We start from the raw sequence: 21985 nt of genomic DNA on the forward strand, positions 1-21985 counted from the left end.
ATAAATAATAATATTATTTGATTCTTTATAAGCTTAACATAATATAAATATGTGTGTATTATGCATTCATGTGACTTATGTGTTGTTTACTTGTAAGTTGATAATATGTTATTTGTATATAGTATTACTAGTATTAAATTTTAAGATCAATGTGGTTTAAACAAAATAAAATTGACTTTTCTTTATCTAATACTTATAGATGTACAAAATATAATTCCCAGCCGCAGGTCACAAGTGCATTACCACATCAGGTATTTTATCGTTATCTCACAACAATAATAAATTCTGACTTCTTTAATCTTTTATGATTTGATCGCGATTTTGTAACGTTTATAATGCTTTATACTATGGAGTAAGTATAATAAACATAATATACTCATCGACGACGTTAACACACAGATCTGAAAAAATCATATGCACGGTCTTTTAATGTCGTCCGTACATTGCAAACGGGTAGTTATCGTGGTCTCTTTGAGGGGGGGGCGAACGGCATTGCGTGCGATTTTGCACGTCGTGTACCTACGGCGATTCCCACAACATAATAATAGTAATACGTAACTCGGCTCGAACACCTTCGCATGATACGGTTTTCCTTCGGAGAAATCACGACGACGACATCAAACGACGTTTCGGCGGTAATATTTTGTAGGTACCAACTACTATAATATGTAAACTATTGTCACCGCCGCCGCCGTCGTCGCCGACGGGCTCGCGCGGTGCTCCTCGCGGAAGCGCACTCGCAATCGATATTATACTTACCGGGCCCGCCGCGCGCGCGCTCAGCACGAGACCGATACGACGGCGGACGGCGGACGGCGGTGGCGACGACGATGACGACGACGACGACGACGTCGTCTCCGGGCAGAAGTGTGGGCGGCAGCTGCGGCGGGGGGGTCTCCGGCGCTGCGAGGGGGGACGCGGAGAGGGCGTGGTCCATTTCTCCCGTACACTCCTCCCACTCTACACGCGCAGCATCGCTCGCACACAAGAGCACACGGACGCGCGCGCTTACGTATTCGCGTGCGCGTGTGTGCGGCGCGCGCGCGCGCGTTTACCGTCGACGGCGGCGCTCCCACCCGGCCCGCGAACGCGTCCACCCACTACGCACACGCACACACGATATTATTACTATTATAATATTATATATTATTATATCCGTCGCCGCCGACCGCGTTTTTTTCGCCGTTTTTTCGTACCCGCTCGCCCTACCGTACGCACGACGACCACGGCGATCGCGACGCGCCGTCGCGGCCTGCGCCCCGGGGCCGAGCCGCCGGGTTTCCCGTCCGCGTCATACCCGTATTATACGCGCGCCCGAGCGTTATCTGATGATTCGCGTTTCTCTCTGTGAGCCGCCGCCGCCGCCGATATATCCTCGTGGTGTGGGTGCCGACTACGGTAGGTAGGTTCGCTTTTTCTGCTTGGCCGCAGTGACGGTCACCGCAACCGCCTCGGCCGAATCGCTCTCTCTCTCTATCTCCCCGTCGAGAGTACGCTCGTAATAATTTTACAATATGATCTTACCGTTATCGTAATAATACCGCGTTCGCCGGCCGTCCGAGTGCGCGTGTTGGCCGACTACAAATTTCGTTTTATTTTTTATTTATTCCGAAGTCGACGTCCGCCGACAGTCGTCTCCGTCGGCGCGTCGTCGTGGTCGCCACCGCCGCCGCAGCAGCCGTCCGTCGTCGGTACAGTGCGAATCGCGCGCGCGCGCGCTCGCGCACACAGTCCGTCGTCGTAGGTGGATGAGCGCGCACGGACGGCGCGTATTCTCGCCGCCGCCGCATTGACAGACACACAAGGATACCGTGGTAATATTTTTATACGTTATTATATTAATATCGCCTAACTATACTGCAGCAGTGCTATGATAATATTATCATTACTCTCGTAATTATTCACGATGTCTAGGTATAATAGTATATTATTATGTTTTAACGTTACGGTTAGAAAAAGTACGAAAAAATCGACTTTTTACGTTTAAATAAATTATTCATTTCAACCGTCGACGACGTGTTATCGCTACTCCGAGATGTGCATGCGAGTGCAAGGATCTAAACGAGCGGCAGGGTCTCCGTATGTACCTTGCGTATTTTTATGTTATAAAAAAATGTGTTTTATTTGGATTCTCCTCGATGGCTCAGTGTGCTGTGTCGTGTTATGCGTTATATATCGTATCGGTGGTCCTCTCGGAACAATCGTTGTTTTCAAATAATATTAGATATTTGAGCTCCTTAGGTGTGTAATAGTGTGCTAATGTATGTATTGATGTTTTCGTTAGACTAAGGGTACCTATCATCATAATGTTAACGTGCATTTCATATTTGTATTTTTTTTCTCATTGCTACTTACTATAACTATGTGTTATAGCTACTCTGAGTCGTACAAATGCAGGGACCAAGGTTAGCTATTTGTGGTAGTTTCCATGAATCGAATATGAATATTTTTATGCAATAATACTTTATTTGGATCTTCGATTTCGTGTCATGTAATACATAAAACAGGGTTATTAAGAACTAAAGAATGTTAGTTTAGTTAACTTTAAGTTTAAATTTTATTCGTAATTTTATCTTACCAGACTATCCAAAATATAAAGTGCATAACAGTCTTCTCATAGGTTATCCGCACACATTATGTATTATGCATTAAAAATTACTTTAACTGCTTATAATTTCCTCTTTATTATTTATCCGTGGTAGTTAAATTTAAAAAAAAATTGTTAACATAAGTTAAAAAACATGTTACATATGCTACTCATATATAGGTATATATATAAATAAGTTAAGTTAATGTACGTTTTAAATTAATTAAAATATAATAGATAAAAGATATTATCCGATTACGTATATATTATCCTGCTAGTGATTCAAAAATGTATTCAATCACAATTGTAAATTTTTTATAGTATACATTTATTATAGTTATTGTTTATATTATAGTACTTGTTTATACTATATAGGTACTTTTCAATTACTAAAAATAATAAATTGCTTTTTTTGATTCATGTTCTATTTTGCGAATCAAATACGATGAATTGAAACATACTGAATTTTTATCCACGCTGTACACATATTAATCACGGATGATCAATCTTCACTCTTCATTCGAAGAACAAATCTCCATCACGAATAATATAGGGTTACACCAGTAAACCCACTATAAACATAAGTCTCCCTCACCCTAACCAGATTGTATAAACTTATGAATTTATTTATTTTTTCTGAAAAACTACCATATTATATACTTGACGTGATTTTAATAGGGCGAATTTTCCACGCCCTTTTTATAATACATTGTAACTTATACGCATTGTTCGTTTTATCAAATTTATTTGTTCGAACTGTAAAAAGAAAAGGAAAATACCTACTTTGAAAAGTAACTTTTTTAAAACATAATATATACCAGATACCTATTAAGTTAAAATAATACACAAACAATTTTTATCTAAAACTAATTAAATATAATATTACTGATAGTTTAATATATTAATTTGTATATATTCACCAAATATACTTGTAAATTAAAGTTTATTTATACTTTAGTTAATTATAAAAATTATATAATTGATATAAGTAGTATAGTTAAGCAAGTAACGATTTAGAGTAATGTTTATAATGATTATTATATATACATCTATGTTCAATATACAAATATACTAAATAAACATACATAAATATATATATATTTATATTATTAAATAGTATATTCATATATGTATATCATGGGCTAATAACCACACAGTAGATGGCTTTAATGAATAATAAATAAATAAAACTATAAATTTATAAATATCATAAAATATAAAATATATTGTGTATTACACAATGTGTGGGCCTATATTATAAAGTATTATAATTTATTTGAATTTCAAATTCAACTTTTTAAATACAATACTATAATATTCTTATTAATTACTTATACTGTCCTGACTTAAGGTAACATTCAAGTTTTATTATAAATAATAATGTAATATATTAAAAAACAAATATTATAATCAAATTCTTTGTATTTTCATAATTTTAGTCACATCAAAAATATCTGCAGATTTGTGTGCTTATTTTAGTCTATATTTATAAACACAAAAATAAATATTTAATCAAGAACATAATTAATTATCAGATATTGAGATTTGAGATAAACCATTTGAAATATTTCTCCTAAAATAATCTTTTTATTTAATAAAAAAAAAATTCTTTTAAACAATTACATTACGAATATTATTTTATTATTATATAGTATATATACACAAAATTATACTCTCTAATAATAATAAATTGATAATTGTGTACCAATTTTTATTAAATGATATGCACTATATGTTTTAAAAATATTAAAGAAGTTTCTTGTTTTTAATTTAAAATGTTGCTGTTGTATACATAGTTTTAAATCATGTTGCTTATTGCATTATACCTATTCATTATACATGGCTCATGAATATGTTGACCACAACAATAATTATTATCAATTGCTATCTGTGATATTGAAATAGGTACAGAACTATAGAATAAGGCTCTATACAAGTCTGACCGTCTCTCTGCCTTCTTAATCAATACTTCTTTAAAGGTACTTATTTTTTTTTATATAATATTTTAAAGCCTATGCTGAGTTATACAATTAATCGAATATTTTAATTGTTCACTAAAATTTAATGGACCACTTAATAACGTTTAAAACTCACTTAGTGATTAATTGTATTATTGTATTATTATGTTTAGTAATTACGTATGTAATCCAGCATTAGAATATTATCATAGGCGCATATCTAAATGTTATGCACAACTTGATAACATATTAATTTGATGCTTTAAGTTACTTAAACAATTACTGTGAAATTGTAAGAATTCAGAATTCGATTTTTTCTTGTATACTTATGTATTAAGTTAAGAGTATTGTTTACTTTTCCATGTAATTAAGACGACGTGTTGCGATGTGATCATGGTAGATCACGTACATCATGACCAGTGATACACGATCACTATACTTGGTTCAAATAACCCATATTAGGATTTAAATTGGTGAATTAGTCATCGTATTATGGAATATCATATAAAAAAAAGTATGTACAAATTATACAAGTTATTGTGTGGCCAATCGTTTAAGATAGAATAAAAAAAAATATATGCACTTACTATGCGGATGGTGGTTATCAATTATCTCTATAGTAGTTAGAACATTTTGATATAACTAGTAGGTATAATAAAAAAAAAATACGTCGATACATGGCTAAATTATCAATATATATATACAATATACAATAGTCGACGTTACAATATTGAATGAAACAAGTTTTATTTTTGGTGAAGATTTTAAGTTATGAATTTATTACTATTTTAAATATTTTATGGTTACGATTAAAAATATATTAGTTGTATAAGTTATCTTCATATGTTCTATTGCTGATACCATCAATTTTAATAACTATAATATCATAATGTGTAAAATGAATGACTATTGTTAATAATATTATATGTATTTCGATTATTAAATAAAGAATATAATTTCATTTAAAAATTAAATTAAATTAATAAATACAAAAATGTATGGTATACATAATATATAACAAACAACAATCCATATAGGCGTACTATTAATAATTTTGCTCTTAAATAATTTATAAAAAATATAATATAATTCTAGATCATGATAATATTTTTTTTCTAAGTCCTATCAAGTGAATGTAACAATTAAAAAGAATTATAATATTATATAGGTACCTATTATTGATTTGACTACGATTTTTATAATAATTATTATGAGAATATTTTGTTATTACGCAAGATGATTGGGTTAGGTTAGGTATTTTTCGTTTGTATGGATATGGAGGAATGCGACTTTAGTGATTTAAACAGTGAACAAATCCGATGCAAAACGTTTCGCAGACTTCCGTTTGACATTTTTGTTGCGAGGATCGAGCCTAGTGGTCTGAATAACAATAATATGGCCACCGCTTTTCGGGTGACTTTGACATTTTGTGACCCAAAAATCCGGTTATGATAGATACGGAGGGGAAGGCAACGTGTGTCATCGAATTTACTTTATTTTTTTTCCGCCTCTCCATTCTTATAGAATTTTTTCCACATAAAACGTACATGCTACAGATAGATTTTTACTGTGCGACGAATTTTCCAAATAAGTCGAAACCGGTCGTCCCGTAGGAATCTCAACCGTATTGCAACAATGGCTTTTATTGGCTAAGACAGGTTCTCTCTGTGCTCGGTATATAAACCGAGCGGTCATTTCACCTGCGAAGTATTTTTATTATATTATGTGTGTGTATATGAACATGTGTGTGAGCGCGAGCGCGCGCGCGCGTGTTTTATTTTTTTATAATGCTCCGCTATAACAAAATGCGCCGCCGCCGCCACTCTTAAGTCGGATATATATTTTTATATGTATAAATGGGAATCATAAAAAAAATAGCGCTTGTCGAAGAAAAATAAACAACTATACAGCAGCAATCGATTATAAATTGTGGCAATTTATTTACCACTGCAAAAGTATTATTATTATGCGTGTACGATAAGACTACAACGACGACAACGGTACTTGATATACAAGATAACGAACGGACCTATACAAATAAGAGAACGCACACACACGTTTTAAAAGTATAATAATATAATGTTGTATGCATAGGCAGAGAATCGCGAAAGTTCTTCTTTTTTTTAAATATATACAATCGTAATAAATTGTGACAACAATATATAACAAATACATTTCATTATTTGTTTAGAAGACAACTATGGTCAGGTGATATCTATGGTTAAGTTGACTTACCTTAAAGTCCTTTGTGATTATGTATACATAGTGGTCATAATTAAAAAAATAATTTTCACAAAAAACTAATAATATTTTTACCTACAACTATTAATTTTATATTAATTTCAACGGAATACTCGATGCCAATTAATTCGATTTTAAACATAACTTAATTTTTTTAGATTTAAAATATAATATTTACATTTTAATGATTTTAATTTCAATTTCTTACTATTTGAAATCTGTCGTCATTCGCGCATCCCATATATAATCACTACTGTGAAACGGCTTACGAAAATGAATATTTTAGTATAAATAATAATAATAAGTAATTATTTTTATATATATATATATTATCCAATGGTAGGTAATATACTAATACCTTATAAGTAATACCTAACTTATTATCTATACTAATGAACAATATTATAAAATCATTATTATTTTCATACACCTAAATTATTGATTTTATTTTTTTTCAATTTCGATATAAATGTTGAATATCTTTTAATTTCTTAAAAGATTTTTAACAATTTTTATTGAACTTGAAATCGATCTCAAGCCCTGAAAACTTCAATCTTCGTACAGAAAATATATTCTTATAGGAGTGAAAAAAAATCATCTTCTCCATTCATAGTGTTTTTGCGGGATCATTAACGGTGTTATTTATAGCCGGTTTCAGTGGTTTTTAAAACTAACAGGTTCTTGTTTGGGGGAGGGGGGCAAGAAATACTATACCATAATGTCAAATTACTATAACGCCCTGCCACACGATGGAAGGATGATAATTAATTTTTTTTTATAAGTCGCAGTTATAATTTTTTTAAACACTTTTTACGAAATGATACGTGTAATTAGAGGAAGGTCTAGCAATTGGTGTTACAGTTTTTTTGACTCGTGGCCAGAAAAGAGCATGAATAGGTGGGTGTTGTGGTTGTTGTGGGGGGCGGGGAAAGGGACAAAAAAAACATTTGAAGATCTAGATTAAATAACCCGTCACTGTCAGAGCTCTAATTAAAAGAGATGTTAAAAAAAATTGTTTGTTATACATTCATAACTTTTACTACTCAAGTCATGTATGTATGCTCAAGAAAACCAGAAAAAATAGAAAATATTATAAAATATTAGTGAATTCTGTCAATCAATGATAAAACGTCAACAATTGTTTTTCACAATAATATAATTATACTGTTTATTATTAGTATACCTATGTTATCTATATATTTTATATTATTATTTTTTTGCGTAGGTTTGGAAAAATAGCCAACTGTGTTTGAATATAATTAAGAATTTACACGGCTGTCTTCTCAATTTCAATCGATAGTGATATTTTTTTTAGTGCTTTCTATAAAGTCAAATAATTTTGAGGGTTTATTACAGCTTTTTTTGTATAAAGTAATTCAAATTTTGGAATCTAGCCATTTCGACTAAACCGTTTTACTTGATTAAATAGGTACTAACAACTTAAACAAATTGATGAGTAAATCGCGTATATAGAATGTACTTTTCTGGTTTAAATATAAACACTTATGTTTAATCAACTTCAACGTCATGACAAGTGTTCGTGTTCATTACGAAAATTGGCAATTACAACAGATTGTCTCTTTTAATATAGCCACTAGTTCACCCAACATTCCGAGAACAAACCATTTTACATACCAAACAAATATATTGTGTTGAGCCAAATTGTCTAAAGCAGTTGTGTTCAACCTTTTAAGATTCCTAGGATACAATTGTAAAGGTTGCTATAAGCTACATTTATTTTATAATAAATGTAAAAAGAAAAAAATACAATTTTTTTTAAATAAAATATATTTAAAATTACAATATTGTTAATATAGTTATACATAACAAGTTTTTTTTTTAATATGCTATTTGTTCTATATTATATTCAGTATAGAATTTTTTCTTATAAAAATAATTTATATTTACTAGCTATAGTTATCAATTATATTGGAATTAAAAAAGGGATGCAAGTTAGAAACTCCTGATCTCGGCTTGCTTGGATTCCACTCCAGAGTAGTTAAACACTAAACTCGGTGGACATCAACCCGTTAAAACATTAAAAAATGTATCATATTAATCATTATAAATTATAGTATACAAACAATTTATTTTACTAAATTATAATAATACATACTTCGAACGCACAACTTCTACATTATGACCCATTATGTATGCTATTTTCACAGGTCATGTTCTGTGAGTTGATATGCTGAAGGATATTCATAGTCCAGGATTGGTAGCCGATCCGGAGGACGGCAGCAACGGAGCTTGTTGCGCCGGTTGCGGTAGATCCATAGACGATCGTTTCTACTTATCCGCAGTGGACATGTGTTGGCACATCGGGTGTCTTCAATGTGCCGAATGTAAACTGCCACTAGACACAGAACTAACGTGTTATTCAAGGCACGGAAACATCTATTGCAAACAAGACTATTACAGGTATTAATACTATTATAGCGTAGAGTATCTAATACATTTATGATTCTTTAGATAACCTAAATATTTGTGTAATATTTTTAATAGTTTATAAATCTTGTACCGTCATTGGTGCTCTTAAAAGCAAATTAGTATCCCGAGTATCACATTAGTACCCCCTTTCTCTCGTTTGTTTTTAACTAAAATATTATAAATATGAGATATATTTTATAACAATAGGTTTACTTTTTTTTTTTCAATAAAACGCTATGTAAAATTTTTTTTAAAGTTATTTTCGAGTTTATGAGATTATACCACTTTTGATTTTCATTTATATATATATATGATATGTGATATGATATTATACTTAATAGTAATAAGTAGATAATAACTAATAATATTTATCATCGAAACAGTACATGGATAAACAAAAACTTAAGTATTACCGGCTAGTCCGGCTATTTTAGTAATACAAAATTGTCGAATAAATAAGAATTTTTATAAAATATCTCATAAATATAGGCTATACCTAAACTGTTGTTTCTAGATCAGACTAGGAAAAAAATAATATAACAGTATATCAGTTTAAAATAAATTAATTTGTTTAAGACTGTACATTGCAATGGTATATACGAAGATTTTGTATGTAAATGTCTGAAGTGAAGTCATTATGTTTAAAATTATTTTCAGTCGTAACTACACGACTTCTGAATGCAATTACGTATAGGGAGACTTTGTTTAACAGCAACGCGAACACCCTAATTTACTCGCATGATGACTACGGGTTCCGGTTGAATTCTGACCTATGGCGTGGGGGACAAATACCCCAGTAATTATTAGTTTATAAAAATATGGTAAACGATTATAGTAACAAAACAGATCTAATTTAAGACAAAAGAATAGTTGTTCAAGTTGTTGCGTTTTGTCATGATATGCAAACGGTGTGATATACCTCTATAGGTAAGTTTTAAGAATCCCAACAATAGTAGTGTAAAAAAATGCTTTTATTTATAGATTTTTCGAATAAAAACTCAAATATATATTAATCGTATTAGTACGTATGAGTGCTATAGTGTAGTATTTCAGAACAAATTTAATTCTATGGATTTATCTCAATCCAATAATATTGAATCAGATTTCCTGTCAATATGATGTGGATAATTGTACGCACGTGCGTATCACGTTTGAGTTGATGAAGTACAAGGATTAAAATATAATACAATGAGGGGAGAGAATAGGCACTGCAAAGCCTATTGAAGTGAGTTGCGCGTGTATATTATAATATTGAAGAAGTCGCGCCTTCGCTATATAAATATATTTCAATATTTTATTTCATATTTTCCGCTTCATATTCGTTTAGAACGATATTATAAAATGCGTAGTGATAAGCGAATAAAACATAATATTATCCCGGGTGGATGAAAATCGGTTTCTAAGATTTTTCGACAAATTAATTAATAATCATCGCTACATCACGATATAATAATAATAATATTATAGTGTACACGGGCATTGCAATGTGGAGTTTGAACTGCTTTTTGAGATCGGCTCCATCTACCGACTGTCGGTCACGTTCCGTTTCTCTAACGATCGGCTGACAGGCAGGCTTTAATACAATACATATAATATGTGTGCCAGCGGTAATAACGAGACCGACTTGAGGGTTGTTCACTCGTGAACCGCGCACGCCGTTTGGGCGGATACAAAACATCTGCACCGACGATAATATTGCGGTATATACCGCGGACGTGTGCGGCGGCGGCGGTGGATCGAGTCTACCTGCCGCGTACTTAATCCCTTTGTAGAATCGCTTTTATAGGGTAGTCAACCTATATTATATTATACCACGGGGCACCCGGAGAGAGATGTGCACGTGCAGTCTCTTGTCATATATAATCATTGTTTCCGCGATGACGGTCTCGACTCGATATTATATTTTATTTTAATACATTACAATATGATATACTGCTTTAAAATAATATAATGGTCGAACGTTATCCGCGATAGCTGGTGTTTTCGGACGTCCCCCGCCGTTTTTCCACATGTCCGCTGTTGCGGTGTCTAGTAGGTATCTATTATACCTACCTATAAACTCGTGTCGTCGTCGTTGGTCGGCCACGCGTCTCCTAATCAAAATCCGATCGCTGATTTTTGGCTAGATAATCTCCCACTGTAATAGGTACAGCGGCACAGGATGAGTATTTTAAAATTCCCTTTTCTTTTTGCACGTGTCCAGCCCGAGCCACAATGTGTTTATTAGAGTGTGCTACTCATCGAATTCGAGGTATAGATTTGTATTATATAATAATAACGTTTACTACTCGTAGCTGGTCGTCCACTTCAAATAAATTAAACAATTATCTCTGTGGTGGTGTTTTTTTATACCTATGGTGAAAAATCGGTATGTCCACTTACTTTATGTGATTACTTATCCTAAAAATGTGTCACTAAAATATGTGAAACAGTGGTTTTTCAATTTCATTAATTTATGTATTTCTCGAAATCACTTTTCAAAGAGTATAAAAATGTAATATCAAATATTTAAAATAGGCTTATTTCAAAATATATTTTTAAAACATTTAAACTTTGCCAACAAGATACTATATAAACGTCAAACGGTCAAACGATATTCTAAAACTATACGAATATAATCGAAATAAGCATATATTTTTTATGATAAGCTTAACTATAATATCACCATCATCTTACTTTCGTATAATATATATAATACGTATCGACGAGATTAGTGGTGTTACTGGATAAAATAACCATGTTGATAAAATAATTTATTTATCAAAGTCGAAATATAACCTAATTGCTTGTTTTACATAAGACTTGAAACTCATTGTATGGCTTAGAAACAAAACACTCATGTACCCATATCGTTAAATATATTAAGAGCATAAGATTTCATCAAAAAGGTACTATAACTTGTTTAAAAAAACAAATGTGATATAATAATCCTATACATTTATGAAACAATAATATTATTTTGGATTTTACTTATGCCTCAGATAATATTATAACAAAGTTAACATGATATTATTATTTCATAAATGTATGGGATTATTATTAACGTTAACCTAACGGGAGATCCTTGATATACTTAGGTATATGTAATAATTTGAAGAAAATACATTTTTTGTCATCATATTATAAATGTATTAGATTATACTTCTTTATTGTGGAAGATTTTAGGATTTATACGTTTCAATCAATATGACCCTTCAATTAAGCCACTGGACGATCTATGCAATAATAAATTGTACAATGACTTTATAAGTACTAACTGCACGTGTTTTTTCCAGGTTGTTCTCGATAAAACGCTGCGCCCGGTGTCAGGGCGGGATCGGCGCTTGCGACCTAGTGATGAGAGCCAAAGATCTCGTGTACCACGTAGAGTGTTTTGCGTGTTATGCGTGCGGTGCGGTCCTGTGCAAAGGCGACTATTACGGAGTACGGGACGGTGCCGTTTTCTGTAGGCCTGACTACGAGCGTCTCAAGCACAGGGACATGGCGTGCGATCTGGAGCCGATGTGCAGCCCACCCCGGGCGGCAGGCCATCACTGGCCGTCGGTGCACAAGGGCAGGCCTCGGAAGAAGAGAAACGTTCAAATGCTGTCTCCACCCATGGCGACGGCCGATTGTAACGGACTTACCGAGCTCAACGTACTCAGCATACCGCAGTCGACATTGGGTGAGTATTACTGTCATTATAATGCCGATAATGCGTCATCGAATCAGTTGTACCTTATTAAAATATCTTAATTGATTTTCACTAAATTTAACATTGATTTAACTTGTACTTGTTCAGTGAGTAAAACTATTAATTTTAATAACTAATCATTTATAAGACCGTATAATACTAGTAAACGCTTAAAATAAATTATCAAATTCGAGCACGTCATTTGCCAACCATAAAATATTATATATTACGAATAATAAATATTAAAAATACGACCATTATAAATATTAATCACATAAAATGAGACAAATTATTAAATGTGGTCGTGTTAAAAGTATTAATTTAAATATTACTTCAAACACATTGAATAATTCTTCTTTGGTGGGCAGACTAACAAATGAAGTATACATTAGGCAAAAAACATAATTTTAATAGAGGGTTTTATATATACATAAAATGTTCAATGCCAAACAAGTTTTTATAAAATTTACTGATTTTATATGTTGTTTACTGTAAACCCCATCCATATCACTAATCTTCGTCTGGCTCAAGCAGTCGTAGCAAAAATAATTTAAATATTATTGAAGCTCTTGTAACTCTCACAATTTTGGTCCAATTAGTATTTTTTTTCCTGTTATTTATTTATATATATATATTGTTATTATATATATATATATATATATAATACTATATAAATATAATACATTGAAAACAAATAAAAAATATACATTTTTGTTAAATTTATTTTTAACATGATTTTGATTAATTCTATTTTACAATATTGTTGAATTAAAAATATATAAATAAAATTAATATAGATTTTAAATGTGTGAGCAATATTACAAAACATAATGTTTAAGTAGGTGCAAAAAAATACATGTACCTGAACACCTGAGTTTTATTAATTTTTTTTTTAACGTCTAGTACCTTTAAGTTTAAACAACACTTATTTGCATAATACCTATGTATCATAAATATTATTTAATTATAATTTGATACTTCTATGAGAACTTTTAACATTGCATAAAATATTTAGTGTAACAAAATAAATCACACACAATATTTATCAAGATTTTAATTTTAATTTAGTTTAAGTATTATATATTATAATTGAATATCATATATTTTTAAATTTTTTTAGATTTATGTCTACGCTCCGGACATAAGTCGAAATTGAGTATAGTCGTATAGATATGTCATAAATGATGGGGTAAAACCTCGAACTGAGCATGATACTTAGGCAAAACGTAATATTCCGTTGCAATTATTATATCTATTTGTATTCAAATATTTCACAGTAGGTCCAGTAGGACCAAATTTTTTAAATCAATATATATTAATAACAATAAAATTAATATAATTGTAGTATTATACTATAGTTATGGTAGTGTTATAATTTTTATTTTAAAAATTTAAAATAAAATAATGAGAAATTATTCATGCTCTAATTTAATTTATTATTATCAAATAAATTGATTAGTATAAAATAGTAAATTATAAAACATTTAATAATAAAAAAATATTTTTGAGATATTTATATTTTATTTACATAAAATTAACTAAATTATAAAACCATGAAATATTCAAATGTATAGTTGCTACATTTTTTCTCAAATGATGTTAGTCACGATTAGGTTTTTCCAGTTATTTTGAAATATTATAGCTTTTGTTCAAGCATTATAGGAAGTTCCCGCTTTGTCTGTGAATTTCTAAATTTTGGCAATTTCAACATTTGCCCGTAACCTATTATACGTAATCAGGATTTATTTTTAATATGTATTTGATAAACTAATTTTCAGAAAAAAAAAATACAGTTACTGAAAAAATTATTTCAAAAAAATCGCCATAATTAATATAATTTATAGTATTGTATTGAAATTGGATAGCGTTAAATAATTAACTCTGTGCAATTCATAAATCGGAAATTTAATCTTATATGATGTACAAAATATTTATACTGCAATAAATTAATAATATGGAACGATGGAAAAAAATGATAATTTGTTAGTAGCTAATTGAAAGTCAACGTGATACGGTGTACATAACCGTGGTATATTATTTCGTAGAACGCACTGCAGACGAGGTGACGAATAAAATGTTGACAGTGGTGGGAAGGGAAGAAGAATTTTTTTCTTTTACTTTTTACCTACATCAGAGTACGTATATATATATAAATACGTACATACTGCGATATAAATCACGTAACGTTCGGAAATAAATTTAACTCGCGTCCGGTGGCAAAGACGTATTGGCCTTCTGCGAAGAGCGCATGTGAGCTCACTATAGTTCGCGCTCTTCCTTTCGAACCAGTTCCTATATTTATACGGAGCAATTTATCGAGCACGTACAACCCCGCTTTATCCTTTGATTAAAAGTTTATTCAAATTCTGATTTTTTTTTTTTAATTTTAAAAACTATAAGTAGGTACTTTAAGATTATACTATATTTTAAAATTAACAGATTTTTATGGTATAATTCAAGGAATGACCGGATACAAATCTAAAACAGGACATCTCCTTTTACTGTACATTGTTAAATAAATGATGTTTTTGAAAATGTACTATACATATTATGAAGTTAATATTTAGTCAAGTATACTATACTATTGAATTCCTCAAAAATTGATGGACAAATTATTATAAAACGATAATTTAATAACACAGAAAGGACTTGTTCGTCAAACTTTGCTGGTATGAATAAATTATTCAAAATATATGAAAATCATTTGCAAAACAGTTTACGGCCGGCCAAAAAAGAATTGTTCTCATTTGAAAAAAGTAATAAATAAATTGCTACAGTTTAACAAAAAAGCCATACTAAAATACAGATTTAAATATCGGTATATACTATATAATTCCAAAAATTTGAATTTGAATAAACGATAATGAACGATTACAAATGAATATTATACACGTTAATGTATGTGTGATGTTCGTTCGATAAACGAAGAGTTACTTTTGTGTACTTGTATACATTATTATATATTGTTTATTTATAATACAGTGTGTATGCGCGCGCTTGTGTAATATCGACGGAGGCGATAAATACGTATAATATATATTGTAAATAACAGAACACGAAATACTTTATAATATACAGTCGCAGCGCACACACACTGAAATACTATATATTATATTTATTTTTATTGGAAACGGTGCCACCATGATGTATATTATATATAGTTTACCGGAGGGATGGTGTGTCGTATAATAATAATATATTATCGGCGAGAGACTGGAAGCGAAGATTGTATTTTTTTTTTTTTTTTATTTCTTTTTCACGTCTCTTTCTGTCTATCTCTCTCTCTTTCTATATATATATATATAAATACGCTCACACACCCGGTGGCTTTAAGATAGAAACCGTGTCGTCGTCCCCAAGACGATTTATATGCAAGTGCTTACACACACACACACACACATATACTCTCTCGATCGTCGGTTTTTATTTTATTTTACTCGGTCGTCGCGCGTAGGAGCAGCAAAAACTTCTTTACACTCCCGGGGACCCGAGACGACGACGACGACGACGATATTATAATAATATACGATTTTACACGGAGCGTGTGTTGTCGCACCTCTAATTGGACGCCGCCGGAGGCCACCCAGAGGACGATCGCCGCCGCGAGCACCCGGTAGCAACGCGCTACCCCGCGTGTGAGTATTCTTAACGCACACACCACATTATAATATTATTATACAGTCTTATCGGCACGTCCTCGTAATAGTAATAATATATTTCATCCCCTGCCGCCACCACCGCTTCCTATTCATAAGGTTTATTAACATGTTATGTATATATATCTGTATGGAAACCGTTCGATGTCAACGAAAAACGAACCCTTTTGACGGGGCCCAATTAAAATTTAATATAGTCCTACTGCGGGGGCTTCCGCGGGAATGTAAAATATTATATCGTAGGTAGGTATATATATATAGATAGGAGGTACTCACGTTTATTTTATTACTGAAAAAACAACGATTCGTGTATCATCTATATATAATACAAAGTAATTCACTAAACTCGCTCTCCCCCATTTTTTAAATTTAGTAATGAATTTATTCAAATCCTGATTTTTGAAATTCTTCAATATAATAAAATTAAAAACCATGTTTTTAAATTCCTGAGATTTTTCATATTTTGTTCATACTTATGATTTTCAAATAAGAATCTAATACCCATTTTTACTGTAAATTATTTAAAAGATAATTTTTTTTTTTATGTAGATATTATATTTAATTCAAAACTAACGTGTAGTTTATCAGTAATTTAAATGTTTACAGGTAATAAACATAAATATCTTTAAAAATTATTTTATAAAACTATAAAATAGACGAAATATTATAACTAATGACCATTTTTATAAATTATAAAATATGTTGATAAATTATTATTAATTTAAATCACTGTAGCACTTTAACTTTATCTATCAAACCTAATATGGAAGAACCTTAATATACAAGAAGATTTTTTCAAAAATCATCTAAATAATTTATTTTTAAAAGAAAGATTGTCATAAGACAAAAAAAAAACAGAAGTTAATATCTTTACAGGATACTTATTATTCAAGTAGTACAAATTAATCTTAATAATTTGTAAGTATACTTGGAAAATCATCCTGAATATTACACTATCTGTTTCTTAATCGAATCGAAGTAAACGTATACAAAAGTAATTTCGTATAAAATAAATAGATATATACATACAGGATATAAAGGACGGGTAAACGCGTATTCTTGTTATTTTTTGTTAGCTATAAAATAAGGTAGCCTGCATTCTGTATAATAATTATTATACACAATATAATATATTAATACATTAGTAACGTTAACCTTTAAATGATAATACATTAATCGAAAAATTTCGTGTGAGATCCGAATTGTCACAAACCAAATCTACAGTGTCTTGGTATTCGTGTAATTATTTGAAAGTATAACAATCATTCAATATGAAATCAAGTAAAACTTTATTTTGTAATACGTGATGTAATCGATAATTCTATTCTTCAGAATGTTATGTTTCGTTAGTATATATTCTACACAGCTAATAGTATATTTGATTATTTACTTAAAATTATTGTGATGAACTTTCTCATAAACTAGATTAATGTCTACAAACAATACAGAAAAACCTATTAATCATATAGTTTTTTAATCATAAACAACATATTATTTTATGTTAATTTGCATTTATATGTGCTAAAAAATTTCAAATAATATGTTATAAAATATTATACACAACAAAATAAAAATTTGTATAGGATCTGCTAAAAAACTTTTGTGGTGACCATTTATAATACTCACTATTCATATTAAATTACCGGTATAGTGTATAGTGTAGATAATACAAATTAAAAATACCAGAAATAATTTAAAAGTAAACTTATTTTACCATGGTTCTGGCTGTGAACTCTTTTTCACTCATTATCATGTTGAATATTTATCGATGTTCATAGATTTACTTAATTTACAGATTATTCTATAGATTTTGAAACAAATTTTAACAACTTTGCAGTTCTTTCCATAATATAATACATTTTTAAAATTGTAATTTTGTAAGTGCATATGTCACCATGTGTTGTATGATAAATTTTGTAATACGTTATTAAATGAGTATTCAATGTATACCTTACATACATATATTGGTACAAACTATACTTACAACAAACGAGGCATGTGTACTTTACTATACAAATCGTATCAAAAAACCTTTGAACAACCGAATAGATCCGATCCGGCCATGTAAACTTGTGCACATATATGTACACACTTTTCCTAAGTCCAACAACAATAACAATGGAGGCGACGTGTATAAATTATATATACACGTACGAAAGTACGATGTGGGGCTGTCAACGAGCGAGTTGACATAAAAACATAACCTCCAAACGATTTCCATTCGTCGTTGGTGGATATAACGAGATGTCATTGAAAAAAAAAACTATTTCTAAGCATTTCTCCCTACCTTACTTTTCACCATCACTACTACCCTTGTTTCTTTTCTTTCGCTCTCCATTCTCTCTCCCTCTCGTTCTCTCTCTTTCTCTCTATTTTTTATTCTGTATATTTCCCGACCCGAACGCGTCGTCAATAGTTGTGCCCATTAACCTCGGCGGCTAGTGTTTGTGTCGAACAAATGTTTTCTTTCCCAAGCACACTTCTTATGCGCATTGTTTATTTTGGATTATTTCGCCGATGTGGGGCACCTGTCCGTCATTCGTCACTAAAGTGTACACATATATATAAAACATACGTTTTATTTCCGTATGAGTTTAAAAAAACTCTAAACCTACGTATATGATATGCCATATATATTATATATATAAATGAAAAGAGAACAAGCGCTTAGAGAGAGCGTGTGAGTGAGAGCGAGGGGGTAGTATACAAAGTATACAAAAAGAGACAGGAATCGAGAGAGAGAAAAGTATATATGACGTATACGTTCTGCAAACAATGGACGCCCCCGTGCCATCCAGATGTCGATACTCGTGGAGAAAGGGGATATAGGTTCTTGTAGCAAGTCCTGCAAGACCATGTGCGGTGGTTAAATGACGTTTCCTGCAGCTCCTATAGTGCACTAGTCCACCTAATAATGAATAAATTACTGACCGCGTAAGTCAGTTTTTTTTTCTTTCCTTTTTTTAAGACTATAATAGCGGATATAATATGAACACATGCATATACATATCTACCTTTACACAACATATAATATAATATATTATATTATTATTTACGACTTACGCGTGTGTGTACTCTATTCGTGCCAATTCGTTTATTTTAACTGTAGACGTTGGATCTCGATTTACACGCGTTACTCGATTAAATTATAATATACTTGAATTATTGTATATATATATGTGTGTGCGTGTATATATTAAACTCATTATCATAAATTCGACTAGACTTAATTAGTCCGGCGTCTAAATAATCATACATGATGAAATGCAAGGTGCGTTGTGTATTTTATGATTTTTTTAAAAATAGGTACTCAAGTAATAATTATATTTTACCGTTTTTTTTTTTTATGTACAGAAATAATATATAGTTTTAGATTCGGATTAATAATTCTAGACAATTATCACCTACCGTGTATAATTTAATAGTATAATAATGCAAATCGCATTTGTATTAAAAAAAATAAATACTATTTTTAATTATAATTATATTTATAAAAACAAAAAATCTCACGTAGATTACATTTTCTATACATACTTTCAAATTCGAAACATTAAAACGTGAGCTTTTTAACAACATTATCTTTTATTGCCGTTATTGAACAATGTATTGTACTTAATAAAATATATTTATAATTAAATAATATATTTTATTTGTAGAAGTCATGCAAGCCACAGACCTATCTTCATCGATGGAGTCATTAACTTACGAAACGTCCAGCTTGTCATCGCCCACAAACTCTTCGACGATGGGCACTACCGGTAGCATGTCACAGCAGCAACATCAGCAAACGCGAACGAAACGCATGCGAACGTCATTCAAACATCACCAGCTGCGCACAATGAAGTCGTACTTTAACATCAACCAAAACCCAGACGCCAAGGACTTAAAACAGCTGGCTCAAAAGACTGGACTGTCCAAACGAGTGCTACAGGTAATTCGTCGAATTATGTTAATATTATATTATAATATACAGCGACTATAACGTGAATATTACGACAATCTCGCGTACACAGGTTTGGTTTCAAAACGCTAGAGCAAAATGGAGAAGAAACATTATGAGACAAGAGAACAACCAAATGGTAACCAGTTCCATGTCGAATCAAAATCAGACTACGCCGTCCGACCCCGATCTCATCAGGGGACACACCCAGACCTCGCAGGGTTTAAACTTTGTAGATCTCTTTTGATTTCACCCGTTAAGTCGTAAGTCGTAGTTATATTTATTAACCATCGTCATAATTACAGTATTATCATCGTGAGCCAGTCTGAGCACGTTAGGCGTATCTGAAATAAAATATAATCGTGTCCGACAACAAAATATTTGATTTTTCCCTATATACATATATATACCGTTTTCTTCTTTTAAAATGCAATAGACGAAATTCCGGTAACGAGTCATTGCCGTTTCCTGTCATGTACGCGTGTGTGTTAAAACAATTGATCGAATCAATTTGGGTACCATTTATAAAAATAGTAAAACAATACAATATTATGTTATATTACGATATTCTTACAAAATAATTTGTGTACGCATTGTACGAGTATATACATAACCAACTGGAAATTGTAATTAATATATAATATTATTATGTTTAAGTGATTATAAGTATAAGAAAGAGAAAACAATTGTTCCTTAACTTGATGTATTATTATTACACTCTCGGTTATATATATATATTATATATATGTATACATACATAAGTATGTATTTATAATTTGTATTCTGTACATTGTAACATATTATTATTAATTAAGTTTAATACGTATATATTATTATATGTTAAACACGCGTGTTATTTGAGCTGCCTATTCGCGTGCGGCGTACACTCAAAGGTCGCTAAATACTCGCAATTAATTGTATATGTTTTCTTTTGTGCTTGAATAAAAAAGTAATATTAATTGAATGGTCGGCCTAATTAGTAATTAGTATAAACGACTCGTAAAAAAATAAAAAATAAATAAGTGTATACCGCACGGAAAAGACTGGCAATGATAATACGTACGCGTACACGCCTTGGCTGAGAAGTTATAAAAAAAAACCCTTGTCACTATGTTATAAAATCAATTTTTTTTTTTCGTAACAAATCTATTAGTTTACACATATAATATTCCTTTTTATATCACACCTCAATTTTTTTGATGTACCTATAAAAATTACTTTTTTCAATTATCAAACTATTATATCCGGTTTAAAATAATAATTAAAGACTATATTATTATCATAATAATCAGTTTACAAGAACCACGAGTGCGTTTTATTGACCCCGTTTTTGTGAATTTTTATTTGCAAGTGTATTGACCAAACGCATTAGGTATATACCTTATACCTATGCAAGGAAGTAAAACATAAAAAAATAATTGAACATTTTAATTTTCCGTGCAATTGTGTAGTCCATAAAAAAAACTTAGTCACGTAAAAAATATAGCTTCAAAGCCAAAG

The 21985-nt window shown here is 31.0% G+C and overlaps 1 protein-coding gene across 3 annotated transcripts; it reads left to right on the forward strand.

Annotated features, from left to right (window-relative positions):
* The first annotated feature begins 1169 nt into the window (after positions 1 to 1169).
* Positions 1170 to 21606, forward strand: LOC114127361 (LIM/homeobox protein Lhx2). 3 transcript variants are annotated; one of them, XM_027991579.2, is made up of 5 exons: positions 1170 to 1811; positions 8955 to 9207; positions 12492 to 12880; positions 20202 to 20476; positions 20559 to 21606. In XM_027991579.2, the coding sequence occupies exons 2-5, from the start codon at positions 8975 to 8977 to the stop codon at positions 20730 to 20732; spliced, it is 1071 nt and encodes a 356-aa protein (XP_027847380.1). In that variant the 5' UTR covers positions 1170 to 1811; positions 8955 to 8974; the 3' UTR covers positions 20733 to 21606. The 3 variants fall into 3 exon arrangements, with proteins under 3 accessions (XP_027847380.1, XP_027847379.1, XP_050058162.1); XM_027991578.2 differs by having other exon boundaries at positions 1173 to 1814; XM_050202205.1 differs by lacking the exon at positions 1170 to 1811 and adding an exon at positions 1912 to 2079.
* Positions 21607 to 21985: the final 379 nt, after the last annotated feature.

Source organism: Aphis gossypii, chromosome 2 (assembly GCF_020184175.1).
Source record: "Aphis gossypii isolate Hap1 chromosome 2, ASM2018417v2, whole genome shotgun sequence".
In the NCBI taxonomy this organism is placed as follows: Eukaryota; Metazoa; Arthropoda; class Insecta; order Hemiptera; family Aphididae; genus Aphis; species Aphis gossypii.